This window comes from Mustelus asterias, chromosome 7 (genome assembly GCF_964213995.1).
Source record: "Mustelus asterias chromosome 7, sMusAst1.hap1.1, whole genome shotgun sequence".
NCBI classification, from domain to species: domain Eukaryota; kingdom Metazoa; phylum Chordata; class Chondrichthyes; order Carcharhiniformes; family Triakidae; genus Mustelus; species Mustelus asterias.
Window position 1 is genome coordinate 137,542,288 of NC_135807.1, and position 23,882 is coordinate 137,566,169.

The 23,882-nt window shown below is 43.2% G+C and overlaps 1 protein-coding gene across 1 annotated transcript in view; it reads right to left on the reverse strand.

Annotated features, from left to right (window-relative positions):
• The window catches only part of ano10a (anoctamin 10a), a 91,243-nt gene that overhangs the window by 39,996 nt on the left and 27,365 nt on the right, over positions 1 to 23,882 (reverse strand). The window contains exons 4-9 of the mRNA XM_078216914.1: positions 23,225 to 23,359; positions 19,957 to 20,076; positions 13,353 to 13,922; positions 10,078 to 10,133; positions 6,665 to 6,739; positions 4,050 to 4,232 (exon numbers count right to left, since the gene is read on the reverse strand). Of these exons, the coding sequence (XP_078073040.1) occupies positions 4,050 to 4,232; positions 6,665 to 6,739; positions 10,078 to 10,133; positions 13,353 to 13,922; positions 19,957 to 20,076; positions 23,225 to 23,359 (1,139 nt within the window). The remainder of the gene's footprint in view (positions 1 to 4,049; positions 4,233 to 6,664; positions 6,740 to 10,077; positions 10,134 to 13,352; positions 13,923 to 19,956; positions 20,077 to 23,224; positions 23,360 to 23,882) is intronic.

The window sequence follows — 23,882 nt, forward strand, 5'->3', positions numbered from 1 at the left end:
ATCCCCGTAACCCCATGTACGTACTCCGCTAATTCCCCTAACCTATACATCTTGGGACACTAAGGGGGAATTTATCCACCTAACTGGCACATCTTTGGAGTGTGGGAGGAAAACAGATCACCCGGAGGAAACCCATGCAGACACAGGGAGAACATTATAGAAAGAATATTATTAAACTAGGAAGAGTGCATCAAGTCCCGGTAGCATCCTAGTACTAGGATGCTACCGGGACTTGATGGTTTGAGTTATAAGGAGAGGGTGGATAGACTGGGACTTTTTTCTCTGGAGCATAGAAGGCTGAGGGGTGATCTTATAGAGGTCTATAAAATAATGAGGGGATAGATCAGCTAGATCGTCAATATCTTTTCCCAAAAGTAGGGGAGTCTAAAACTAGAGAGCATAGGTTTAAAGTGAGAGGGGAGAGATACAAAAGGGCCCAGAGGGGCAATTTTTTCACACAGAGGGTGGTGAGTGTCTGGAACAAGCTGCCAGAGGTAGTAGTAGAGGCAGGTACAATTTTGTCTTTTAAAAAGCGTTTAGACAGTTACATAGATAAGATGGGTATAGAGGGATATGGGCCAAACACGGGAAATTGGGACTAGGTTAGGGGGTTTAAAAAAAAAGTGCGGCATGGACAAGTTGGGCCGAAGGGCCTGTTTCCATGCTGTAAACCTCTATGACTCTAACATGCAAACTCCAGTCACCCAAGGCTGCAATCGGACCTAGGGCAGCATTGCTAACCACTGTACCACCGAGGCGCCCGATATTCAGCAACTCCATATCGCAATATGCTTCTTCCAACAAGAAACGTCATATAACAACCCAAATCCAGATGTAAACATTTTCAAATCTTGCATAATGTACATGCCTGTGTCTGTAACACCTCGGGCATTACATTTATCACATGCAAATTTTTGCGCAATACTAAAGCTAACAGGTTCAAATGTCATATTTATAACAGGAATACAAACAAAACTGAACAGGCAGGGAACATATCAATCTGGTAGTAGCAAGCAAAAATTAACAGCAGTTCAAAAAACACTTGCATTTATATAGTGCTTTTCACCTCATGTTTCAGAGTGCTTTACAGCCAATTAAATACTTTATTTGAAGTGTGGTCACTATTTTAATGAAGGAAGCATGGCAGCCAATTTATGTACAGCATGATCCATTGAGTGAGAACGGAGCTTGAAACCTTCAAACAAAAATAGTCTGTCTGTCAATGGGTGTTTTTTTTGTTGTAATTTGAGAGGGGGTTCATGTGCTATTTTAATTAAGGTAGCACTAAGTGGGTACTTCCTTGACAAAGTGCAGACATTAAACCTAGGTCCTGCTTGCCATTTCAGGTGGAATATAAAGCTTTTATTTAAGGAAGAACAGGGAAGTTTTCCCAACCAATGTTCCTTGCACAACCACATACTGAACCTCACTGCTCACAGGTGCTAATTCATTGGCCATGAAGGTACTTTGGGCCGTCCTGAGGTTGTTAAAGGTGCTGCATAAATGCAAATTATCTTAAGGTTGCAATAAATGTCTAAGCTGCAGTAATTGTCTTGTCAACACTAGCTATCTCTAGTTAGTTATTTTGATACTCACTTAATGCAAGAAAATCAGAGTTAATGCTACAGAAATGAACATCGAAGAGGTTTACAATGCAGAAGGAAATCATTTGCCTCATTGTTTCAGTACAGTTTTGTTAGAACACTCTGTATCCCATCATGCAGAACCACTTTTTCCCCCCATGTCATTGTATCCTCCTCCAATATTCAATTATTTGTCCAATATTTTCTTTAAAAGAATGAAATAGTTTTCCCTCAGCTACCTTCTGTGGCAAAGTATTCCTTGCTCCAACAACCCTGTGGAAGGAAATTTCTTCTCACCGTTTCTTCACTCTATTAGTTCCAATTTTAAATTGATGATTGCCCCATCAATGACTTTCACATCATTAGAGAAACCAGTCTCTCACTTCTTGCCCTATCAAAATCCAATTTCATTATTATCCATTAAATATCCTCTTAAACTACCCTTGCTCAGGTGAAAATAGCTCTTTCTTCAAAATGGTATGACCAAATTATTTGTACACCTCCTATTCATAAAACCCAAAAAGCCACTGGCCTTTTTATCGGAAGGACATTTCTAACTAAACTCACTCTTCCAGGAAATGATGTCTTTCAGCATCTTTGCACTGAGTGTTTATTCTCATTCCTCATTTTTCATAAGAACACAAGAACTAGGAGCAGCAGTAGGCCATCTGGCCCCTCGAGCCTGCTCCGCCATTCAATAAGGTCATGGCTGATCTTTTTGTGGACTCAACTCCACTTATCCGCCCGCTCGCCATAACCCTTAATTCCTTTACTGTTCAAAAATGTATCTATTCTTGCCTTAAAAACATTTAATGAGGTAGCCTCAACTGCTTCAGTGGGCAGGGAATTCCACAGATTCACAACCCTTTGTGTGAAGAAGTTCCTCCTCAACTCGGTCCTAAATCTGCTTCTCCTTATTTTGAGGCTATGCCCTCTAGTTCTAGTTTCACCCACCAGTGGAAACAACTTCCCTGCTTCTATCTTATCTATTCTCTTCATAATCTTGTATGTTTCTATAAGATCTCCCCTCATTCTTCTGAATTCCAATGAGTATAGCCCCAGTCTACTCAGTCTCTCCTCATAAGCCAACCCTCTCAACTCCGGAATCAACCTAGTGAATCTTCTCTGCACCTCCTCCAGTGCCAGGATATCCTTTCTCAAGTAAGGAGACGAAAACTGTACACAGTACTCCAGGTGTGGCCTCACCAGCACCTTATACAGCTGCAACATAATCTCACTGTTTTTAAACTCCATCCCTCTAGCAATGAAGGACAAAATTCCATTTGCCTACTTAATTACCTGCTGCACCTGCAAACCAACTCCTTGAGATTCCTGCACAAGGACACCCAGGTCCCTCTGCACAGCAGCATGTTGCAATTTTTTACCATTTAAATAATAGTCCATTTTGCTGTTATTCCTACCAAAATGGATGACCCCACATTTACCAACATTGTACTCCATCTGCCAGACCCTCGCCCACTCACTTAGATTATCTATATTCCTTTGCAGACTTTCAGCGTCCTCTGCACACTTTGCTCTTCCACCCATCTTAGTGTCATCTGCGAATTTTGACACACTACACTTGGTCCCCAACTCCAAATCATCTATGTAAATCGTAAACAATTGCGGTCCCAACACTGATCCCTGAGGCACACCACTAGTCACTGATCGCCAACCAGAAAAACACCCATTTAGCCCCACTCTTTGCTTTGTTAGTTAACCAATCCTCTATCCATGCTAATACATTACCCGTAACACTGTGCACCTTTATCTTATGTAGCAGTCTTTGGTGCGGCACCTTGTCAAATGCCTTCTGGAAATTCAGATGCACCACATCCACAGGTTCCCCATTGTCCACTGCACATGTAATGTTCTCAAAGAATTCCACCAAATTAGTCAAACATGACCTGCCCTTTAGGAATCCATGCTGCGTCTTACCAATGGGACAATTTATATCCAGATGTCTCGCTATTTCTTCCTTGATGATAGATTCAAGCATTTTCCTACTACAAAAGTTAAGCTAACCAGTCTATAGTTACCTGCCTTTTATCTACCTCCTTTTTCAAACAGTGGCGTCACATTTGCTGTTTTCCAATCTGCGGGAACCACCCCAGAGTCCAGCAAATTTTCCTCCTCGACATGATTATTTTGTACTCATCTGCCGATCCCACTGAAACATCTCCGTCTGAAGTCTTTTACAGTGCTGCCACTGTTTGCCAAAGATCGGTCGATAGTGGTTAATATAGTAATTAATAAACAACAGCATAATGTTTGAGGGATTGCTCCATGCCCAGGTGTACACAGCCCAGCCTCGCTGAGCTCCCCCAAAAGCAATTGGAATCCAATCTTAACATTCCACCATCATTCTGAGACTGAAGGAAATCTGCTCAAACTGGTCTTATGTAGAGGCATTGCGATCTGATTCATTTCACTCTGCTCACCCTTAATACTGTGGCTCAAACTCACCAAATATGTTTCCATTTTTCCTTCCAACTCGATTTGATCAATTAAGGGGAGTTCTTTTACTGGGCTCACTGTGCTAAGCCTCTGCTTGATAACCTTTTTACGAAGACTTTGAAGGCAGTAAGGAATCCAGGATTCCACAAACTGGTTGATTATTTGTGACGTGATGAGCAAGGCAGCCAGATTCTAGGAGACAAAACAAATCAGACATGCTACAGGTTATTTCTTTATTTTTTTAAATGTGCAAGTCCAAGATTTTCATTTGTTCTCACTAAGTTTTCTCCCTTCAATCTTAAAGGTCCATTCAAAAATCACTGATCACCTGTGTATCTTGTTCAAGTGGCCATTATTCATTGGGGCTTTAGCAGTGAGTGCCTGAACGCACCGACTGTATAGAGGGTTTCACTCCACCGCCCGGTACAGACTTCTTCCCAAGAATCATACATCGCTGAAGGAAGTTATTCAGCCCATTGTGCCTGAGTAAATAGCTACCCAATTTGGTCCATTCCCCCCAAGCCCTGCAATTCTTTCCATTTCAAGTATTTTTCCAATTCCCCATTGAAAATTATTATTGAATCTGTTTTCACCGCTCTTTCAGGCGCTTGCATTCCTGATCATAACTCATTGCTATGGAAAAAGAAACTCATCTCCTCTGGTTACCAACCCTCCTGTTAGATCGGAAATAACGTCTCCCTCTCGACTTGATCAAAACACTTCACGAGTTTGAACTATTAAATCTCACCTCCTTCTCTTGTTAAGTGAGCTAACTCATGACGGCCAGAATTCCAGCAAATCTTTTCAGCACCCCCTCGAAGGTTTTGTCACCCTGACAAAAGTACAGTGGCAGATTTGGACATAGATATTGCATCCAAAAGATATTTAGCTTAACTTCCTTACATTTGTACCCCGTGCCTCTACCTACAAAACTTAGAATTGCATATGATTTCTTATTTTTACCCTTCCAACTTCAAAGAGGTCCCAGATCCCTCTGCTCTTTTATCCCCTTTAGAATTGTACCAAACAGACATCAAGCATAAATTGGCTATCAGGAGCTGAAATGTTACCCAATCTTTTTTCTTCTAATGCAGAGGTACCGAAGTCACCCAGCCAGGTTAGGCTAAATCAGTTCAAGTCAAGAGTTAAACCAAAGAACTTTCTGTTCTATAAAGCTTATTTACTGAGCCTTCAAGAGAGATTTATCATTACCCTCTTAAATAGTAAATTGCTTGCCCTCATGTTCTTACTGTTTAAGTTAGAGATTAGATTTACTACTGTACTTTTAACGATAGTGGTGTGCTAGCCAGTACAAACATTAAGGGCTGCTTCAGAAACAGGAAAACTAATACAGCATCCTTTCATGTGATTACGTGCTCCAGGACATGTTCGTGTGAGCAGGAAGCAGGAGAAAGAACGATCAAAAAAGTATCTTTTGACTGGATTTTTTTTCCGAAAGGCTGGGAGAGTTAGAGAGCAAAAGGGTTTTAGGGGAAAAATTTCAGAGTGATGGCTGAAAGCGTGAGCATGATTCTGTAGCAGAAGAATGAGGAGGTGTACTTCAGATCAGAGTTTCACGGTGGGACAGGGGGCTGCATGACAGGCTTGAGGTTCAGCATTGGTTGAACACAAAGATGTGCATTTCCATAGCACCTTTCATGGAGATGTCCCATATCGCTTTACAGGGGAAAGTGTGGAAGAGAAGACAATAGGATGGTCATCCATAAGTACATGTCTGACATCTAGTCAAACAATGAGGCAACATTTTGGATCAAGGTCTCCAAGTGCGATAGTGAGCTTGGACATTAATGACACACACAAAGGAAGCAGTGATCATGGGAGTGATTCTCCCATCCCCCAGCACAGCGGGCCAGGACGTTCAGGCAGCGCCGGATTAATGTGATCCGCGCTGGGCGCCCAGGTCCGAGCGCATCTCCCAGCACCGGATTTCCAGTGCTGTCAGTTCCACAGCGGAAATAGGCATGGAGCTGTATTATGCAGCTTCTAATTTTCATCTAATTTGAATGTAATTAGCGGGCCCGCCAACCTCTCCCACCCTCCACCGGGAGTACTTCAGTGGCATGGGGTGGGGCCTAATGGGGGCGACTGGTACCACTGCCACTCTGCAGTTGGGATTGGGGGGGGGGGGGGGGGGGGAAGGAGTGAGGCCAGTGGTTGGGGGCCTGCTGGGGGAGTTGGGGCTGCTGGGGCCATCTCGGCGCTGACAGATTGGTGCATGTGCAGTGGCCCGCTTAGTGCTATGCTGCTGCCTCCTTCCACAGGGCTAGGTCCCAGCCCCAGCTTTTCAGCGTAATTCGCGCTAGTGCACTTTGCAGTGCAGTGTGGGACATTCTTTTCTAAACTCCTACTGAAAAAAAAAGCGGGATTTACTCCAGTTTTCACGCGAATTCGACCCCCCCCCCATATTTGTGGCATATAGTAAAGGAATCGGAAGAAGCAGGGGGGAAAAGCCATCAGGTGTTATAATATCTGAAATAACAAATGCAAAACAAGAACACGCCACTGAGCAAAATGCTCTGGAAACAAGGTGCCATTCAGAAAGTCTTCTTCCCTCAGTGACATTCAATAATTTAATTGAGCCATTCCAATTTCAAAACATTTACCTGTCTTAGAAGCTTCATATCCTGAAGAATAAATGCGATATAGAAGAGGGATGCAAAACAGTTTATGAAATTGAACTGGAAAACAGAAATTAATATATGTGTAAGGAAATAGTTAAGACAAGATTTCAAATGGATGACAAAACATTCCAAGTCAGAGTCCGAAGCAAAAGCTCTTCACAGTTGAGTTTTGTTCTTCTGCTGTTCACATTGCCGTAGTTATTTTTCAGATAATAAATTTCAAATGCAATTATAAATGGTATAGAGTCAGAGTCATAAAGGCCATTTGGCCCACCAAATTCATGCCAACTCTTTGTAGAGCAATCCTGTCACGGTCAATCCTGTGTCTCAGCAAGTTTATTTCCCTCATCCAATTTCCTTTTGAAATTGACCATTTCTGCTTCTGCCAGCCTGGTAAACAGCAGATCTAAATCATCACCTCTCACTGTTAAAACCGTTCTTTTCCCCCCCCCCCCTTTTGATTGTCCATCTTATCTGAATCATAGTCACCATCATCCACTTGTCTATCAGATCTCCCCTCAACCTCCTTTGCTCCAAGCTTCCCCAAACTAACTTTGTAGCTAAAGTCTCTTGTCCCTGGAACTGTTCTAATAATCTTTCACTGCACCCTCGCAAAGATGCTCACAATCGTCATTAACTGAGGTGACCAGAAGTGGAATCAACACACTCGCTGTGGCCTAACCAGTTTTATAAAGATTCATCAGAACTCCCTGCTTTTGTATCAATACCTCAACTCAGAGCAGCTGGAATGGGGAACTCGCCACTACATTAAGTCGCTGAAGCAAATAATATAGACGCATTTAAGAGGAAGCCAGACAAAGACAGGAGGGGGAATGTAAAAGTGCGATGGAGTGAGATGAAGATTGGTGGGAAGAGGTTTGTGTGGAGCACAAATACCAGCATGACCATAGAATGTAATCACAGAATAGTTACAATCTAGGAGGAGGCCATTTGACCCTTCATGTCCCTGCTGGCTTTCTGCAAAAGCAACTCAGCTAATCCCTTACACCCATTTCTTCCCTGTAACCCTCCAATTTCTTCTTCTCTTCAGATCCTCATCCAATTCTGTTTTGAAAGCCCTAAGTGAATCGGCTTCTACAATAGTCTTGGGTGAGGCATGTTAGCTCCTAACCACAGGCTGCATAAAAAAGCTTTTCCTAATGTCACTGCTGGTTGATTTGCCATTCACATTCAACTGGTATCCTCTGGCCGTTGGGAATAATTTCTCCCATTCTAGAATCTTCATAGAATCATAGAATCCCTACAGTGCAGAAGGAGGCCATCCGGCCCTTTGATCCTGCACTGACCACAATCCCACGCAGGCCCTATTCCCGTAACCCCACATATTTACCCCACTAATCCCCCGACACCAAGACAATTTAGCATGGCCAATCCACTTAACTAGCACATCTTTGGAGTGTGGGAGGAAACTGAAGAACCCGCAGGAAACCCACGCAGGCACGGAAAGAATGTGTGGACTCCACACAGACAGTGACCCAAGCCAGGAATCGAACCCAAGTCCCTGGCGCTGTGAGGCAGCCGTGCTAATTGACTTTGAAGAGCTTTATCAAGTCTCCTCTTTACTTTCTCCTCTAAGGAGAGCAACCCTTAGTTTTGCCAACTTATCCACATAATTGATCCCTGGAACTCCTCGCGCAAATCCTATCAATCCATGAAAGCACATTGATCTGCATTTTAACTATCCAATTGTCTTGCTTCCATATCTTTTCACATTTTCGGACAGCAAAAAAAAAAATCAATCTCAAATTTAAAATCATTAATGAACCCCAGCATCTACTGCATTATAAGACCATAAGACCATAAGACATAGGAGCGGAAGTAAGGCCATTCGGCCCATCGAGTCCACTCCACCATTCAATCATGGTTGATTTCAACTCCATTTACCCGCTCTCTCCCCATAGCCCTTAATTCCTCGAGAAATCAAGAATTTATCAATTTCTGTCTTGAAGACGCTCAACGTCTCGGCCTCCACAGCCCTCTGTGGCAATGAATTCCACAGACCTACCACTCTCTGGCTGAAGAAATTTCTCCTCATCTCTGTTCTAAAGTGACTCCCTTTTATTCTAAGGCTGTGCCCCCGCGTCCTAGTCTCCCCTGCTAATGGAAACAACTTCCCTACGTCCATCCTATCTAAGCCGTTCATTATCTTGTAAGTCTCTATCAGATCTCCCCTCAACCTCCTAAACTCCAATGAATATAATCCCACGATCCTCAGACGTTCATCGTATGTCAGGCCTACCATTCCTGGGATCATCCGTGTGAATCTCCGCTGGACCCGCTCCAGTGCCAGTATGTCCTTCCTGAGGTGTGGGGCCCAAAATTGCTCACAGTATTCCAAATGGGGCCTAACCAGTGCTTTATAAAGCCTCAGAAGTACATCCCTGCTTTTGTATTCCAAGCCTCTTGAGATAAATGACAACATTACATTTGCTTTCTTAATTACGGACTCAACCTGCAAGTTTACCTTTAGAGAATCCTGGACTAGGACTCCCAAGTCCCTTTGCACTTTAGCATTATGAATTTTGTCACATGAATTATGTGGGACAGACTTCTACACTTCCATAATCTGCGAAGATGTGTTTCCTAACTTCTCTCCTGAATGATGTGTCTCTGATTTTCAGGTTATGCCCCCTTGTCCAAGACACCCCACCAATGGAAAAAGGTCCCCTCTATCTACCCTTATTAATTCCTTTCTAAAACTGAAAAACCTCAATCATTTCACCCTTTTATATTTTAGAGAATATAAGCCTCTTCTCAAAATACTCCAAGGAGTCTTGGACCCTTTGAGCGCTGTGGGTTAAGTCAGGTTAAAAGTAGGTATTTTTTTCAGGATAATCATCCAATTCTGTTTTGAAAGTCACTATTAAATCTGCCTCCACCATACTCTTCAGGCAATTTTCTTAAACTTTTTATTGCTCTGCCCAAGACCGCAAGAAACTACAAAAGGTCGTGAATGTCGCCCAATCCATCACGCAAACCAGCCTCCCATCCATTGACTCTGTTTACATTTCCCGCTGCCTCGCAAAAGCAGCCAGCATAGTTAAGGACCCCACGTACCTCGTACATTCTCTCTTCCACCTTCTTTCATTGGGAAAAAGATACAAAAGTCTGAGGTCACGTATCCGACTCAAGAACAGCTTCTTTCCTGCTGCCATCAGACTTTTGAATGGACCTACCTTGCAATAAGTTGATCTTTCTCTACACCCTAGCTATGACTGCAACACTACATTCTGCACTCTTCTGTTTCCTTCTCTATGAACGGTATGCTTTGTCTGTATGGTGCGCAAGAAACAATACTTTGTGACAATAATAAATCAAATCAAAATCAAATCAAATAATGTGATTTAAACTGATTTACAGATGAACATACTTACCACTAAAACTTTCAGAACTAAATGATTCTGAAAAGATGATTCAAGCCTGTGGTTTTCTACAATGCAAAATACATACAAAAAAATCAAATGGCAAGTTAAATAAGGGTCATCCTTAAAGAGAGTAGAAAACTGCTAAAACATTCATTCAAGAAACAAATACCATTGAATTTCAATGTTTAAAATTTAGAATTTTTATTGGTTTTACCACCGCTGCAAAAATATTTAATCTTTTGATGGGATGTGGGCATCACTGGCAAGGCCAGCATTTATTGCCCATCCCCAATTGCCCTTTGAGAAGGTGATGGTGAGCTGCCTTCTTGAACTGCAATCACCAGGCAAGACTGTTCTCTTCCTGTGGGGGAGCACTTCAGCAGTCACGGGCATTCAGCCTTGGATCTTCAGGTAAGCGTTCTCCAAGGCGGCCTTCATGACACACGACAGCGCAGAGTTGCTGAGCAGAAACTGATAGCCAAGTTCCGCACACATGAGGACGGCCTAAACCGGGATGTTGGATTTATGTCACATTATCAGTAACCCCCACAGCTTTCCCCCTGATCTTGCAGAACCTTACTAGCTGTTCTGTCTGGAGACGATACACATCTCTTTAACCTGTGTTTAATGTTCCCTCCACCCACATTATCTGTACCTTTAAGGCCTGGCTGGCTGTAGAGATTTGCATTCTAATTAGCATTCTGTAACTTGATTTCTGTGTCTCTGTGCACTGTTGGAGAACAGATTTCCACTCCATCTGACGAAGGGGCAGCGCTCCGAAAGCTTATGGTATTTGGTACCAAATAAACCTGTTGGACTTTAACCTGGTGTTGTGAGACTTCTTACTGTTCTTGAACTGCTACAGTCCATTTGTCACCTGTGGCAGTTTGCAGCAGAGTGGCTTGCTAGGCCATTGCAGCGGGTCTGGAATCACATGTAGGCCAGACCAGACAAGGATGGTGGATTTCCTTCTCTTAAAAGGACCTTAGTGAACCAGATGGGTTTTTACAATTGATGTTAGCTGTCATGGTCACCATTACCGAGACTCTATTAAGCAAATTTAAAGTCCACCAACTGCTGTGATGGGATTTGAACCAGCATCCACAGAACATTAGCCTGGGATTCTGGATTACTAGTCCAGTGGCATTAGCATTGCACCAGTTAATGGCATAGCAACTCCCAACAGAGCAACAACACCCCAGCAAAACCGCCAAGGAAAAATTCTTGAAAATGAACAGGATCTTAGAGGCTTTGATCACTGCACACTCCAGTACGTTCACACTAGCATCGAGGTGCTGTTGGGGAGAGCGAGAAAGACCGTTTGCTATGAAAATATCAACTGTTAATTTATTCAAGCAGCAGTGACTTTTAATTGGAGGCTGCAACTTTGCTGAATTTAAAATGATTGCTGAGAATCCTTCATAGTTAGATAATTCAGTCTGATTTGTGTATGAAATGTGTTTACTCTGTTACAAATTAATTCATTCCATTCTGCATTTTAGCAAAGAAACATATTCTGAAAAAAAAAAGGACTTATTAAATTCTTGCGGAAGATTACACTGACTTACTTCCAGTTTAATGCAGATTGCGTATCTCACTCTAACTTCCTGCTTCAATGCATTAGTTAAAGTGTCAATAAATCTGACCAAACAGTTTAGCCGATATGTCGAGTGGTGGACTCGGGCATTAGATGTGAAGTAGTATATTTTGGGGAAAGCAAAAAATAAATATACCTAAATTGCATCATAGAATGGGCATCAAGGGGCACAGATACAAAATAAATCTCTACAAAAGTATTGCAGATGCTGGAAATCCAAAAACAAAAAGCCAAAAATGCTGGTCAGGCAACCTGTGGAGAGAAAGAGAGTTAACATTTCAGATCAAGATGACAGGTCTGATGCAAGGTCATTGATTGGAAAGGGTGACTCTCTTTCTCTCCACAGATGCGACAGTGTCCCCCAGCCTTATAAAGGGAAATGGGTTTGACCATATTTGGAGTAGTTGGTGCATTCCCAGGAAGGATGGTAAAATAATTAAAAGGGGTACAACAATGAAGTATGATTCTACTGTACTAAAATATGATCAATAAAGAATGAACATTAATGGGGATTTGAAAGGAACATTCAAAGTAATGAAAAGTTTTGGATGATTGTTTTCAACTACCTGATGAGACTAATGATTGTCACTAAAACAAAAGGAAAATTTTGGACAAATGTTTTCACACACAGGGTGATGACAACATTGAATGCTCTACAGGAAATAGCTATTGTGACAGAGACGGGAATCATTTAAAAACTGAATTAGATAGGTCTTTCAAAGAGAATATCCAAGACTAAGGGCAGCAAAATAGAATTTGAACTCACGTTGAGAGCTGACTCAGACACAATGGAATGATTCACCTCCTCTTGTACAGTAATTTCTATGATTGGGTTTACTCTGGAAAATGTTGTTATTCTCAGCTTTTATTAAGCTACAATTGATGCCACAACAAAACTGACCAGCTCAAAGTCTTGACCAATACATTGATCAGATGTTTAGAGTCCGAGTGATTGCAGAGTTGGTGTCTGACTTCCGTGTCTCTAACGGTTTTATGTACACTTCTCTTCCCAATCCGAAGGCAGTGAAAGACAGTCATACACAACCTTCCATCAGTAGGGAGGCAAACAAAAGTGCATCTCCCTCCAAAGAATCATAAAATGATACAGCATAAAATGACCCATTGGGTCTGTGCTGGTTTTTTTGGACACAGTAAGAAGTCTCACAACACCAGGTTACAGTCCAACAGGTTTATTTGGTATCACGAGCTTTTGGAGTCACTCACCCGATGAAGGAGTAGCATTCAGCTCCGAAAGCTCGTGCTACCAAATAAACCTGTTGGACTTTGACCTGGTGTTGTGAGACGACTTACTGTGCTTACCCCAGTCCAACGCCGGCATCTCCAAATCATGGTTTTTTTGGAGAAAGACCACAGGGGAATGGGACTAATCTGATAGGTCTTTTATAGTCCTGTAAATGGTTCCTTTTCAAGCATCCACCCCAAATTAGCCTTTGGAAAGTTGCTATTGAATTTGCATTCACCACCCTTGCAGGCAATGCAGTCCGGTTCACCAGTGTGCAAAAAAAAGTTTCCTCATCTCACCTCTCATTCATTTGCCAATTTCCTGAACTGAACGAGTGATTGCACTTAATGTGGAAGCTGGTCACCTTTAACTGCATATGAGGAAATTTTACACAAGGACTTTAACTCAAAGGTGACCTCACCATTGAGAGCAGTCTGCACTTACCCCATGAAGTTAAAAACTCGGCAGCGCATCTGTAGATACGATTCATAATTTCAATAACTAAAGCATAAACAATACTGGGGACAAACAGCAAGACAGAGCTGAACATTGACGGAGATTCCTCATTATAAGCTGAGACAAGCTCCTCCATATGAAAGTAGATCATCATGACAATAAGGCAGATGTAGAGGCTGAAGCAGACAAACGGAACGGAAGCCAGATATATGCGCAACTGCCTCTTGTAAGAAGGATATGTGGGTTCTTTCCTGCCGGTTGCTGGGTTCACTCCCAATGTTCCGTGAAACCCGGGCCGAGGTTCTTCAAACTCTTTCTTCTTTGTCAGAGTCCCCCACTTATAGGAAAGTTTAGCACACCAACGCTTCCAGACTTCCAGGACAATGGTCGACCACACCAGGTTGAAGGTGGCAAACACTATGTACTTGTCATAATCTTCCCATGCAAATAAATAGTAAGGCACGCCAATTATAGCCATGGGAAACAAGGCAAAGGTGAAATACTCCAAAAAAGCAAAATAGAGAGCAATACTCTGTCCAAAGTATCTCTGGATCTCGTCTGCAAAAGAGAAAAAGAGAAAAAGAAAATAGAATAGCTAACCATTAGAAACAGGCACAATTTTTAAACTGATAGAAGCCAAGACTGATTTCAAATATTTGAGGTGCAGTCCCAAAATTGAAGTTCCAACAGACATATTGGTCACCAACACACGTACATTCGTAAACATCTACCAGCATATCTTTTATCGTATTTCTCCTAGGCAGTCACTTGTTTCCTAACAGGGATGATGTGCCATATAAATTAGAAGATATGAAAAGCTTGACATACGAGGAGTGTTTGAGGACTCTGGATCTGTACTTAATGGAATTTAGAAGGATGGGGGGGGAATCTCATTGAAACTCTCACTGAAATCTTCCCCACGTCCACTCTATCCAGGCCTTTCACTATTATGGAATAATGAAAGGCTTGGATAGAGTGGATGTGGGGAAGATGTTTCCATTTGTAGGAGAGACTAGGGTCTGAGGGCACAGCCTCAGAGTAAAGGGATGACCCTTTAGAACCGAGACGGGGAGGAATTTCTTCAGCCAGAGGGCGGTGAATCTATGGATTTCATTGCCACAGGAGGCTTAGAGATCAAGTCATTGAGTGTACTTAAGACTGAGATAGATAGGTTCTTGATTGGTAAAGAGATCAAAGGTTACGGGGATAAGTGGGAGACTGGGGTTGAGAGACTTACCAGCCATGACAGCATGGCGGAGCAAACTTGATGGGCTGAATGGCCTAATTCTGCTCATCTATCTTATGGTCTTATTAAAGGTCCACTGATTTATCGGTGCCTTATTGAACGATATTGGTACTCAAATCAAATCACCCATCTTCTACATTCTTCTACTAAGTGCATCACAGAAATTTGCAATTTTTTGCTTGTTATTAGATTTGAAACACATGGAAAGCAATGCCATTTGTGGATGATTTCAGTCACACTAGCAGATCCCCTTTGATGTTTGGTTGAAGGATATGCCGTTGCTTAACCATACTGAATGTCTCGCAATGTAACCTTACTTGTTCCTGACACAGTGGCCGCTGCTGCCTCCTCGCCAGGGACCCGGGTGACTCTGTGCAGAGTTTACATGTTCTCCCAGTGTCTGTGTGGGCTCCCTCTGGGCGCTCCGGTTTCCTCCCATAGTCCAAAATGTGCAGGTTAGATGGATTGACCATGCCAAATTGCCCCATAGGGGGATTAGCGAGGTAAATGAGTGGGGTGGGCCTCGGTAAGATGCTCTGTCAGAGTCAGTGCAGACTCAATGGGCTGAATGATCTACTTCTGCACTTTAGGCATTCTATGATTCCCATATTAACTGCAATCAGCTTATAACAAGGTTCTCTGGTGAGTGTAGGGGGCTGATGCGTGTCAGAAATGGCATGTTGTGGGGAGGCTTTAAGACTCCCAAAAACACAGCGAGTTGTTTATTGAAAAGTAGGCATGTGCCACTTATAAAGGATGCACCTCACTCATCGGCCTTTTGCTCCAAACAATGGGAAGAGCAAGACCTGAGGGAAGGAGTCTGCCTATTTGGCGAATACAGCATCCCTCCGTTCAGGAACTAAATGCAACAATAGCACACAAGTATTCTCTTTTCTTCATTCTTGGCATTCTTCACATCCTATAATAGGCTGACTAATTGTCACTAATCAGGAGAGGTGGGAACCCTTACAAGAAAAGTCTACACTAGCTTGAGTAGATGTGCTAAAATGTGGAGCATTTGCATCAATTCTCAAATTGATTCTTTGACATGACATCTTTATATATTCAGCATGCCTCTGTGAAGTGCTTGGGGTGCTTTGCTATATCGAAGGCATGAAATAACTTGCAATCCTGACAACAATGGTTTGTTCCTGCCACAAAGGCGAATTCATCTGCTGTGCTTGTTCCAACATTGTTCTCTTTCAGGAACATGCCAAATAGGAGCAGCCTCGGTCACAAATCATCATGACCTGGATATTTATCCACTTTTAAGGTTGCCAACCTCTCCAATACCTTGTCCTTCCCTCTGTCAATTTGCTCAAGAACCTCACAGTCTCTCTGCCTGAATTCCATAACATCGTCCTCATTCTCTTGTGTGAAGACCAATGTCCTCTGGCTCCACCTACAGATTGCCTCCTTCATCCCTAATGGGCCCTACTCTTTCATCCCTAATGGGCCCTACTCTTTCATCCCTAATGGGCCCTACTCTTTCATCCCTAATGGGCCCTACTCTTTCATCCCTAATGGGCCCTACTCTTTCATCCCTAATGGGCCCTACTCTTTCATCCCTAATGGGCCCTACTCTTTCATCCCTAATGGGCCCTACTCTTTCATCCCTAATGGGCCCTACTCTTTCATCCCTAATGGGCCCTACTCTTTCATCCCTAATGGGCCCTACTCTTTCATCCCTAATGGGCCCTACTCTTTCATCCCTAATGGGCCCTACTCTTTCATCCCTAATGGGCCCTACTCTTTCATCCCTAATGGGCCCTACTCTTTCATCCCTAATGGGCCCTACTCTTTCATCCCTAATGGGCCCTACTCTTTCCCTGGTTATCCTCTTCCCATTGATTTATTTATTTATAGAATATCTTGGTATTTTCTCTACTTTTACCAGCCAGAGCTCTCTCATATCCCCCTTTGCATTCCTAATTGCTTTCTTAAGCTCTTCCCTGCACTTTCTATGCCTCACTAATGCCCCCACTGATTTGCTCCCCTTATACTTTTTAAAAGGCTTTCTTTTCCTTCTCATTGTATGCTGAATATCTTTGGCCATTCATGGTTCTCTGGGCTTGTTATTCCTGCCTATCATCCTGGAGGGAACATGCTGGGCTTGCACCCTCCCCATTTCTTTTTTGAATGACTCCCACTGCTCTTCTGTAGATTTTCCCATCAGTAGCTGTTCCCAGTCTACCTTGGCCAGATCCTGTCTTATTTTACTAAAATTCGCTCTCTCCCAATCCAAAACCTTTTCTTGCAGCTTGTCTATTTCCTTTGTCCACAACAAGCTTAAATTGTACTATATTGTGATCGCTATCACTAAAATGCTCCCCCAGCATCACCTCAACCACCTGTCCGGCTTCATTCCCCAGAATCAGGTCCAGCACAGCTCCCTACCTTGCTGGACCCTCCACATATTGATTTAAAAAGTTATCCAGTACACATCTCAAGAAACCTACTCCATCCAAGCCCTTAACACGATGTACATCCCAGTTAATGTTGGGAAAGTTGAAATCACCCAATATGATAACCCTAGTGTTTTTACACACCTCCACAAACTAAGCACATATTTGCTCCTCAATATCACTCTGACTATCTGGAGGTCTATAATAAACACCTAACAATGTGGCTGCCTCTTTATTATTCCTAAACTCTACCCACAAAGCTTCATTTGATGCCTCCTCCAATACATCATATTTCCTTACTGCAGTAACTGACTCTTTAACCAATAATGCAATGCCTCTTCCTGTTTTACCTGTCTTTACCTGAAGATTCTTTATCCCGGAATGTTGAGTTGCCAATCATGTCCTTTCTTCAACCATGTCTCTGTGATGGCTATTATATCACACTTCCACGTGTCAATCATTGCCCTCAACTCATCTGTTTTGCCTGCAGTGCTCCTGGCGTTAAAGTAGAGGTCATCCAGCCTGGCCTTACTCCCTTGAAACTTAATACAGCTGCACTCCCTCTGACTTGTTTGTTTTGCTGTAAGATTCCATGCCCTTATTCTGCTAACAGTCTGTGTCCCCTCTCCCTGCCAAATTAGTTTAAACTCCTCCCAACAGCACTCGCAAAACGTCCCGCAAGAATGTAGTCCTGTTGTGGTTCAGATGTAGACCGTCCCATTTGTACAAGTACATGAAGGGGGGGAAAGGTACATGACCACTCGGAAAGAACTGAGGGCAGTGGGACTAATTGGACAACTCTTTCAAAGGCATAATGAAGCAAAACACCCCCTTCTGTGGTGTATCATTATTATTTGATCTAAAACAAATAGAACTCACGACAGCAAGTATAAAGTTTTAAAGTTTTTTAAAAAAGTTTATTTATTAGTGGCACAAGTAGGCTTACATTAACACTGCAATGAAGTTGCTGTGAAAATCCCCTAGTTACCACACTCCGGCACCTGTTCGGGTACACCGAGGGAGAATTTAGCACGGCCAATCCACCTAACCAGCACGTCTGTCGGACTGTGGAAGGAAACCGGAGCACCCGGAGGAAACCCACGCAGACACAGGGAGAACGTGCAGACTCTGCACAGACAGTGACCAAAGCCAGGAATCGAATCCGAGTCCCTGGCGCTGTGAGGCAGCAGTGCTAGCGATACCTTCTACTTAACAACAGGGCAAATTGTCCAGCAAAATGCAGGTAAGCGGAGGATAATTACATACTACAAACTATGTGCTTTAAATCAATCCCAGTCACTGACAGAAATACAGACTTCCAAGCATGACTGACAGGTCTATTAACCAATCATTTCAACTCCACCTGGGAACAGTGGCGTCAGCATTTGCAGACAAGCTTTCTTTAAAAAAAAACATATCTTTATAGGCACTTTCTTCCCTTTGGGGAATATTGGGGAGGTGGTGATAACCCCAGGCTGATTATCATGTCGTGAGCACTCCTTTTGTGGCCAAAAGGTCCCAGCATGGAACCGTTTGATAAGGTCCCCCATGGTCGGCTTATGATGAAAGTAAGGAGGTGTGGGATAGAGGGAAAGTTGGCCGATTGGATAGGTAACTGGCTGGCTGATCGAAGACAGAGGGTGGTGGTGGATGGAAAATTTTCGGACTGGAGGCAGGTTGCTAGCGGAGTGCCACAGGGATCAGTGCTTGGTCCTCTGCTCTTTGTGATTTTTATTAATGACTTAGAGGAGGGGGCTGAAGGGTGGATCAGTAAATTTGCTGATGACACCAAGATTGGTGGAGTAGTGGATGAGCTGGAGGGCTGTTGTAGGCTGCAAAGAGACATAGATAGGAAGCAAAGCTGGGCTGAAAAATGGCAAATGGAGTTTAACCCTGATAAATGTGAGGTGATTCATTTTGGTAGGACTAATTTAAATGTGGATTACAGGGTCAAAGGTAGGGTTCTGAAGACTGTGGAGGAACAGAGAGATCTTGGGGTCCATATCCACAGATCTCTAAAGGTTGCCACTCAAGTGGATAGAGCTGTGAAGAAGGCCTATAGTGTGTTAGCTTTTATTAACAGGGGGTTGGAGTTTAAGAACCGTGGGGTTATGCTGCAACTGTACAGGACCTTGATGAGACCACATTTGGAATATTGTGTGCAGTTCTGGTCACCTCACTATAAGAAGGATGTGGAAGCGCTGGAAAGAGTGCAGAGGAGATTTACCAGGATGCTGCCTGGTTTGGAGGGTAGGTCTTATGAGGAAAGGTTGAGGGAGCTAGGGCTGTTCTCTCTGGAGCGGAGGAGGCTGAGGGAAGACTTAATAGAGGTTTATAAAATGATGAAGGGGTTAGATAGAGTGAACGTTCAAAGACTATTTCCTCGGGTGGATGGAGCTATTACAAGGGGGCATGACTATAGGGTTCATGGTGGGAGATATAGGAAGGATATCAGAGGTAGGTTCTTTACGCAGAGAGTGGTTGGAGTGTGGAATGGACTGCCTGCAGTGATAGTGGAGTCAGTCACTTTAGGGACATTTAAGCAGTTATTGGATAGGCACATGGAGCACACCAGGATGATAGGGAGTGGGATAGCTTGATCTTGGTTTCAGATAAAGCTCAGCACAACATCGTGGGCCGAAGGGCCTGTTCTGTGCTGTACTGTTCTATGTTCTATGAAGCCTTGAGCTTCTGGCTCAGAGATAGGGACTCTACCACTGCGCCAAAAGATCAGGAGAAAGCAGATTATTATTCAGGGCATAGTGATTCCTGGCCAGATGCCATGGGACTGTAAATGAGCTGTTGCAACACAAAGTTATGAAGGCTAATTCTTTCCTCGAGGGAACAAATACCGCACGTACACCTACAGGTTTTTCTGGCTGGCACTGAGCTGAGGTTTCATGCAAATCTGACTGATGATTTATCTAATTTGTTGACTTACCAAGAGGCTGAAAGGAAAACTTCACTCGTCGATACCAGAGGAAGCTGAGCTTTTTCAGTTCTGCTGGGTCATGTAGTGGGTAAAGTTGAATTAGAAGTCCGCTGGTTTGCAAACGACGAACTAGATGAAAATATATGTTGTTCGTAATAGATAATTAATCATCTCTTTCACAAATTGTCACCCAAAAAAAACGAGGTATAAAAATTTTAGTTGAAATTTTATTTATTAGAGTCACAAGTAGGCTTTCACTAACCAAAAGAGAAAATGCTGGAAAATCTCAGCAGGTCTGGCGGATTACGGGGTCAGCGGCAGGGTTCTGAGGAATGTGGAGGAACAGAGAGATCTTGGGGTCCATATCCACAGATCTCTAAAGGTTGCCACTCAAGTGGATAGAGCCGTGAAGAAGGCCTATAGTGTGTTAGCGTTTATTAACAGGGGGTTTGAGTTTAAGAGCCGTGGGGTTATGCAGCAACTGTACAGGACATTGGTGAGACCACATTTGGAATATTGTGTGCAGTTCTGGTCACCTCACTATAAGAAGGATGTGGAAGCATTGGAGAGAGTGCAGAGGAGATTTACCAGGATGCTGCCTGGTTTGGAGGGTAGGTCTTATGAGGAAAGGTTGAGGGAGCTAGGGCTTTTCTCTTTAGAGCGGATGAGGATGAGAGGTGACTTAATAGAGGTTTATAAGATGATGAGGGGATAGATAGAGTGGACGTTCAGAGACTATTTCCTCGGGTGGGTGTAGCTGTTACTAGGGGGCATAACTATAAGGCTCATGGTGGGAGATATAGGAGGGATGTCTGAGGTAGGTTCTTTACTCAGAGTGGTTGGGGTGTGGAATGGACTGTCTGCTGTGATAGTGGAGTCGGACACTTTAGGAACTTTCAAGCGGTTATTGGACAGGAACATGGAGCACACTAGAATGATAGGGAGTGGGATAGCTTGATCTTGGTTTCAGACAAAGCTCGGCACAACATCGAGGGCCGAAGGGCCTGTACTGTGCTGTACTGTTCTATGTTCTATCTGTAAGGAGAGAAAAGAGCTGACGTTTCGAGTCCAGATGACCCTTTGTCAAAGCTCACTACAGCTTTGACAAAGAATCATCTGGACTCGAAACGTCAGCTCTTTTCTCTCCTTACAGATGCTGCCAGACCTGCTGAAATTTTCCAGCATTTTTCTCTTTTGGTTTCAGATTCCAGCATCCGCAGTAATTTACTTTTATCTTAGACTTACATTAACACTGCAATGAAGTTACTGTGAGAAAAAAGTGTTGCAAATACATAAAATATAGAGAGAAAAAAAGGATAATATTCAAGGTTGGTTGTTTAAAGTTTTAAAGTTTATTTATTCGTGTCACAAGTAGATGTACATTAACACTGCAATGAAGTTACCATGAAAATCCTCTAGTCGCCACACTCTGGCGCCTGTTCGGATACACTGAGGGAGAATTTAGCTTGGTGAATGCACCTAACCAGCACGTCTTTTGGAGTGTGGAAGGAAACCGGAGCACCCGGAGGAAACCCACGCAGACACGGAGAACATGTGCAAACTCCACACAGACAGGGACCCAAGCTGGGAATTGAACCCAGGTCCCTGGCGCTGTCAGGCAAAAATGCTAACCACTGTGTCACCGTGGTTGTGGTGAAAACTAACAGTTCCATATTACTGTATGTGAACAAATGAAATTACTTCCAACAGATCATTGCTGCATGCATCTCTGTGTAAGGAAGATCATAAAACCTTCATGTTGAAGAAGCTGCTAAAATTAGAAGTCCCACAAGACCTCAATCAAAATCATCAATTTTACACAGGGTCGACCACAATCCTGAAAAAAAGAGCAAAACCAATTGACAAAACATTGGGTCTATTGTATGGTGCAATACTTCATTGGGCGTTGCCATTCTGCAGCTCGAGGAAACAACTCTCCCTGCTGCCTTCAAAAACCCTGGCAGCTATCACTTACTGCCAAACCCTCAGTACACCTTTAAGCCAAGAATGACGATGACACAAACTTGGGTTTTTCCAGGGGAAGATTTGAAGAACATTCCAATTGGTTACTATTAGAGGATATGAGTTTAAGAGCACAAAGAGCGGTTAGAAGACTTTTTCATCCAAAAATGTTGTCAGTACTTATTCACAAGGTCATACAGAACAGGAGCAAGCCATTCAGCCCATCACGTCTGTACTGGTCCTTTCCAAAAGAAGAGCAACAAACTGTAAACTCAATAGAGGGCCTGAACAAAATAGCCACAGTAAGAAGTCTCACAACACCAGGTTAAATTGGTAGCACGAGCTTTTGGAGCGCTACTCCTTCATCAGGGGCAGCGCTCCAAAAGCCCATGCTACCAAATAAACCTGTTGGACTTTAACCCGGTGTTGTGAGACTTCTTACTGTGCCCACCCCAGTCCAATGCCGGCATCTCCACATCTGAACAAAATAGTTAGAACAGCAGAGTACAAAGGAAGTCAAGATCATACTGTCTGCTGTTCTGTTCACAACGTGCCTTCCTGTCCTGATACCTAGAAGTATAGCTATTGTAGACAGCTAAAGCATTGGACCAAATAGTGCCATTCCAAACTGCCAACCTCAGGATAGAATCAGTGCTAAATATCAGATCTTGCTGGTTTACAGGGAAAACAAAATAGGAACCTTAATTCAGTTAGTAGGAGACATGTGAAATCGAATAAGTTTCTTATTAAAGTTCAAAAAAAACCAAATAGTGAAGAAATAACATTTGAAACAAAAATTAATAAGCTGACTCTCATGCTCAGATGGGGTCAAGGGTTGTTCGGACAGCTCCGAACATGGGAAAAGAACAGCGCCCAACGCACCACCAGACAAATTCCACAACTAGCTGAATTGTCCCACTAATTTATTTGACTAATTTCATAAGCTTTTTTCCTGTTCTGACAGGTCGTTGACCTGAAACATTGAACTGTTTCTCTCTCCACAGATGCTGCTCGAGTATTTCCAACATTTTCTAGTTTTATTTCATACTCTAATTCTTCCCAAAAAACATTTTAAACCAGTGGCTCTGGTCAGAGTGAGCAAGTGGCACTGTTGTATGGGTTTTGTGACATTCGCACAAGTGTCTTGTGGAATGCATTCCATTACTGCACCAATGTTCTTTAAGCCCAACCCACCCGACCTTGCTCATGCCTTATGTCAGCCTGGGTTTTGTACCCTAACCACACTCTTTCTCTCCCGTTTTCCTGATCTTTAAGAAGCAATGGAAGCTGAAATACAGGAATATGAGCTACTTACAGATCGATTTCCCAGGATAGAGTTTGGCTGGTGGGTGACCAGGTACCATGGTCTCATTCCCTGCCCTCAGATTCTCTAACTCACGCTTAATGATGAACTGCTTTTCTGCCATCGTCAGAAAATCACTGTCGTCATCTGAAAACAATCAGCAGACATTAATTAACACGGCGCTTTTAACATAGTGACCTGCCCTGGGGGTGTTCTCAGGAGCATCATCAAACAAAATTTGATGCTAAGCCAAGCAGAGATATTCGGACAAGTGGCAAAAAACTTGGTCAAAGAGAAAGAGAGTGTCTTAAAAGGAAGAGAGAGGGGCAGAAAGGTTCAGGGAGCAAATTCCAGAGCTTAGAGCCTTGGCAGCTGACAGCATTGCAGTTAATGGTGGAGCCATTAAAGTTTATTTATCATCGTCACAAGTAGGCTTACGTTAACACTGCGATGAAGTTACTGTGAAAATCCCCTAGTCACCGCATTCCAGCGCCTGTTCGGGTACACTGAGGGAGAATTTAGCATGGCTAATGCAATGAACCAGCACGTCTTTCGGACTGTGGGAGGAAACTGGAGCACCCGGAGGAAACCCCACGCAGACAAGGGGAGAACATGCAGACTCCGCAGAGACAGTGACCCAAGCTAGGAATTGAACCCAGGTCCCTGTGAG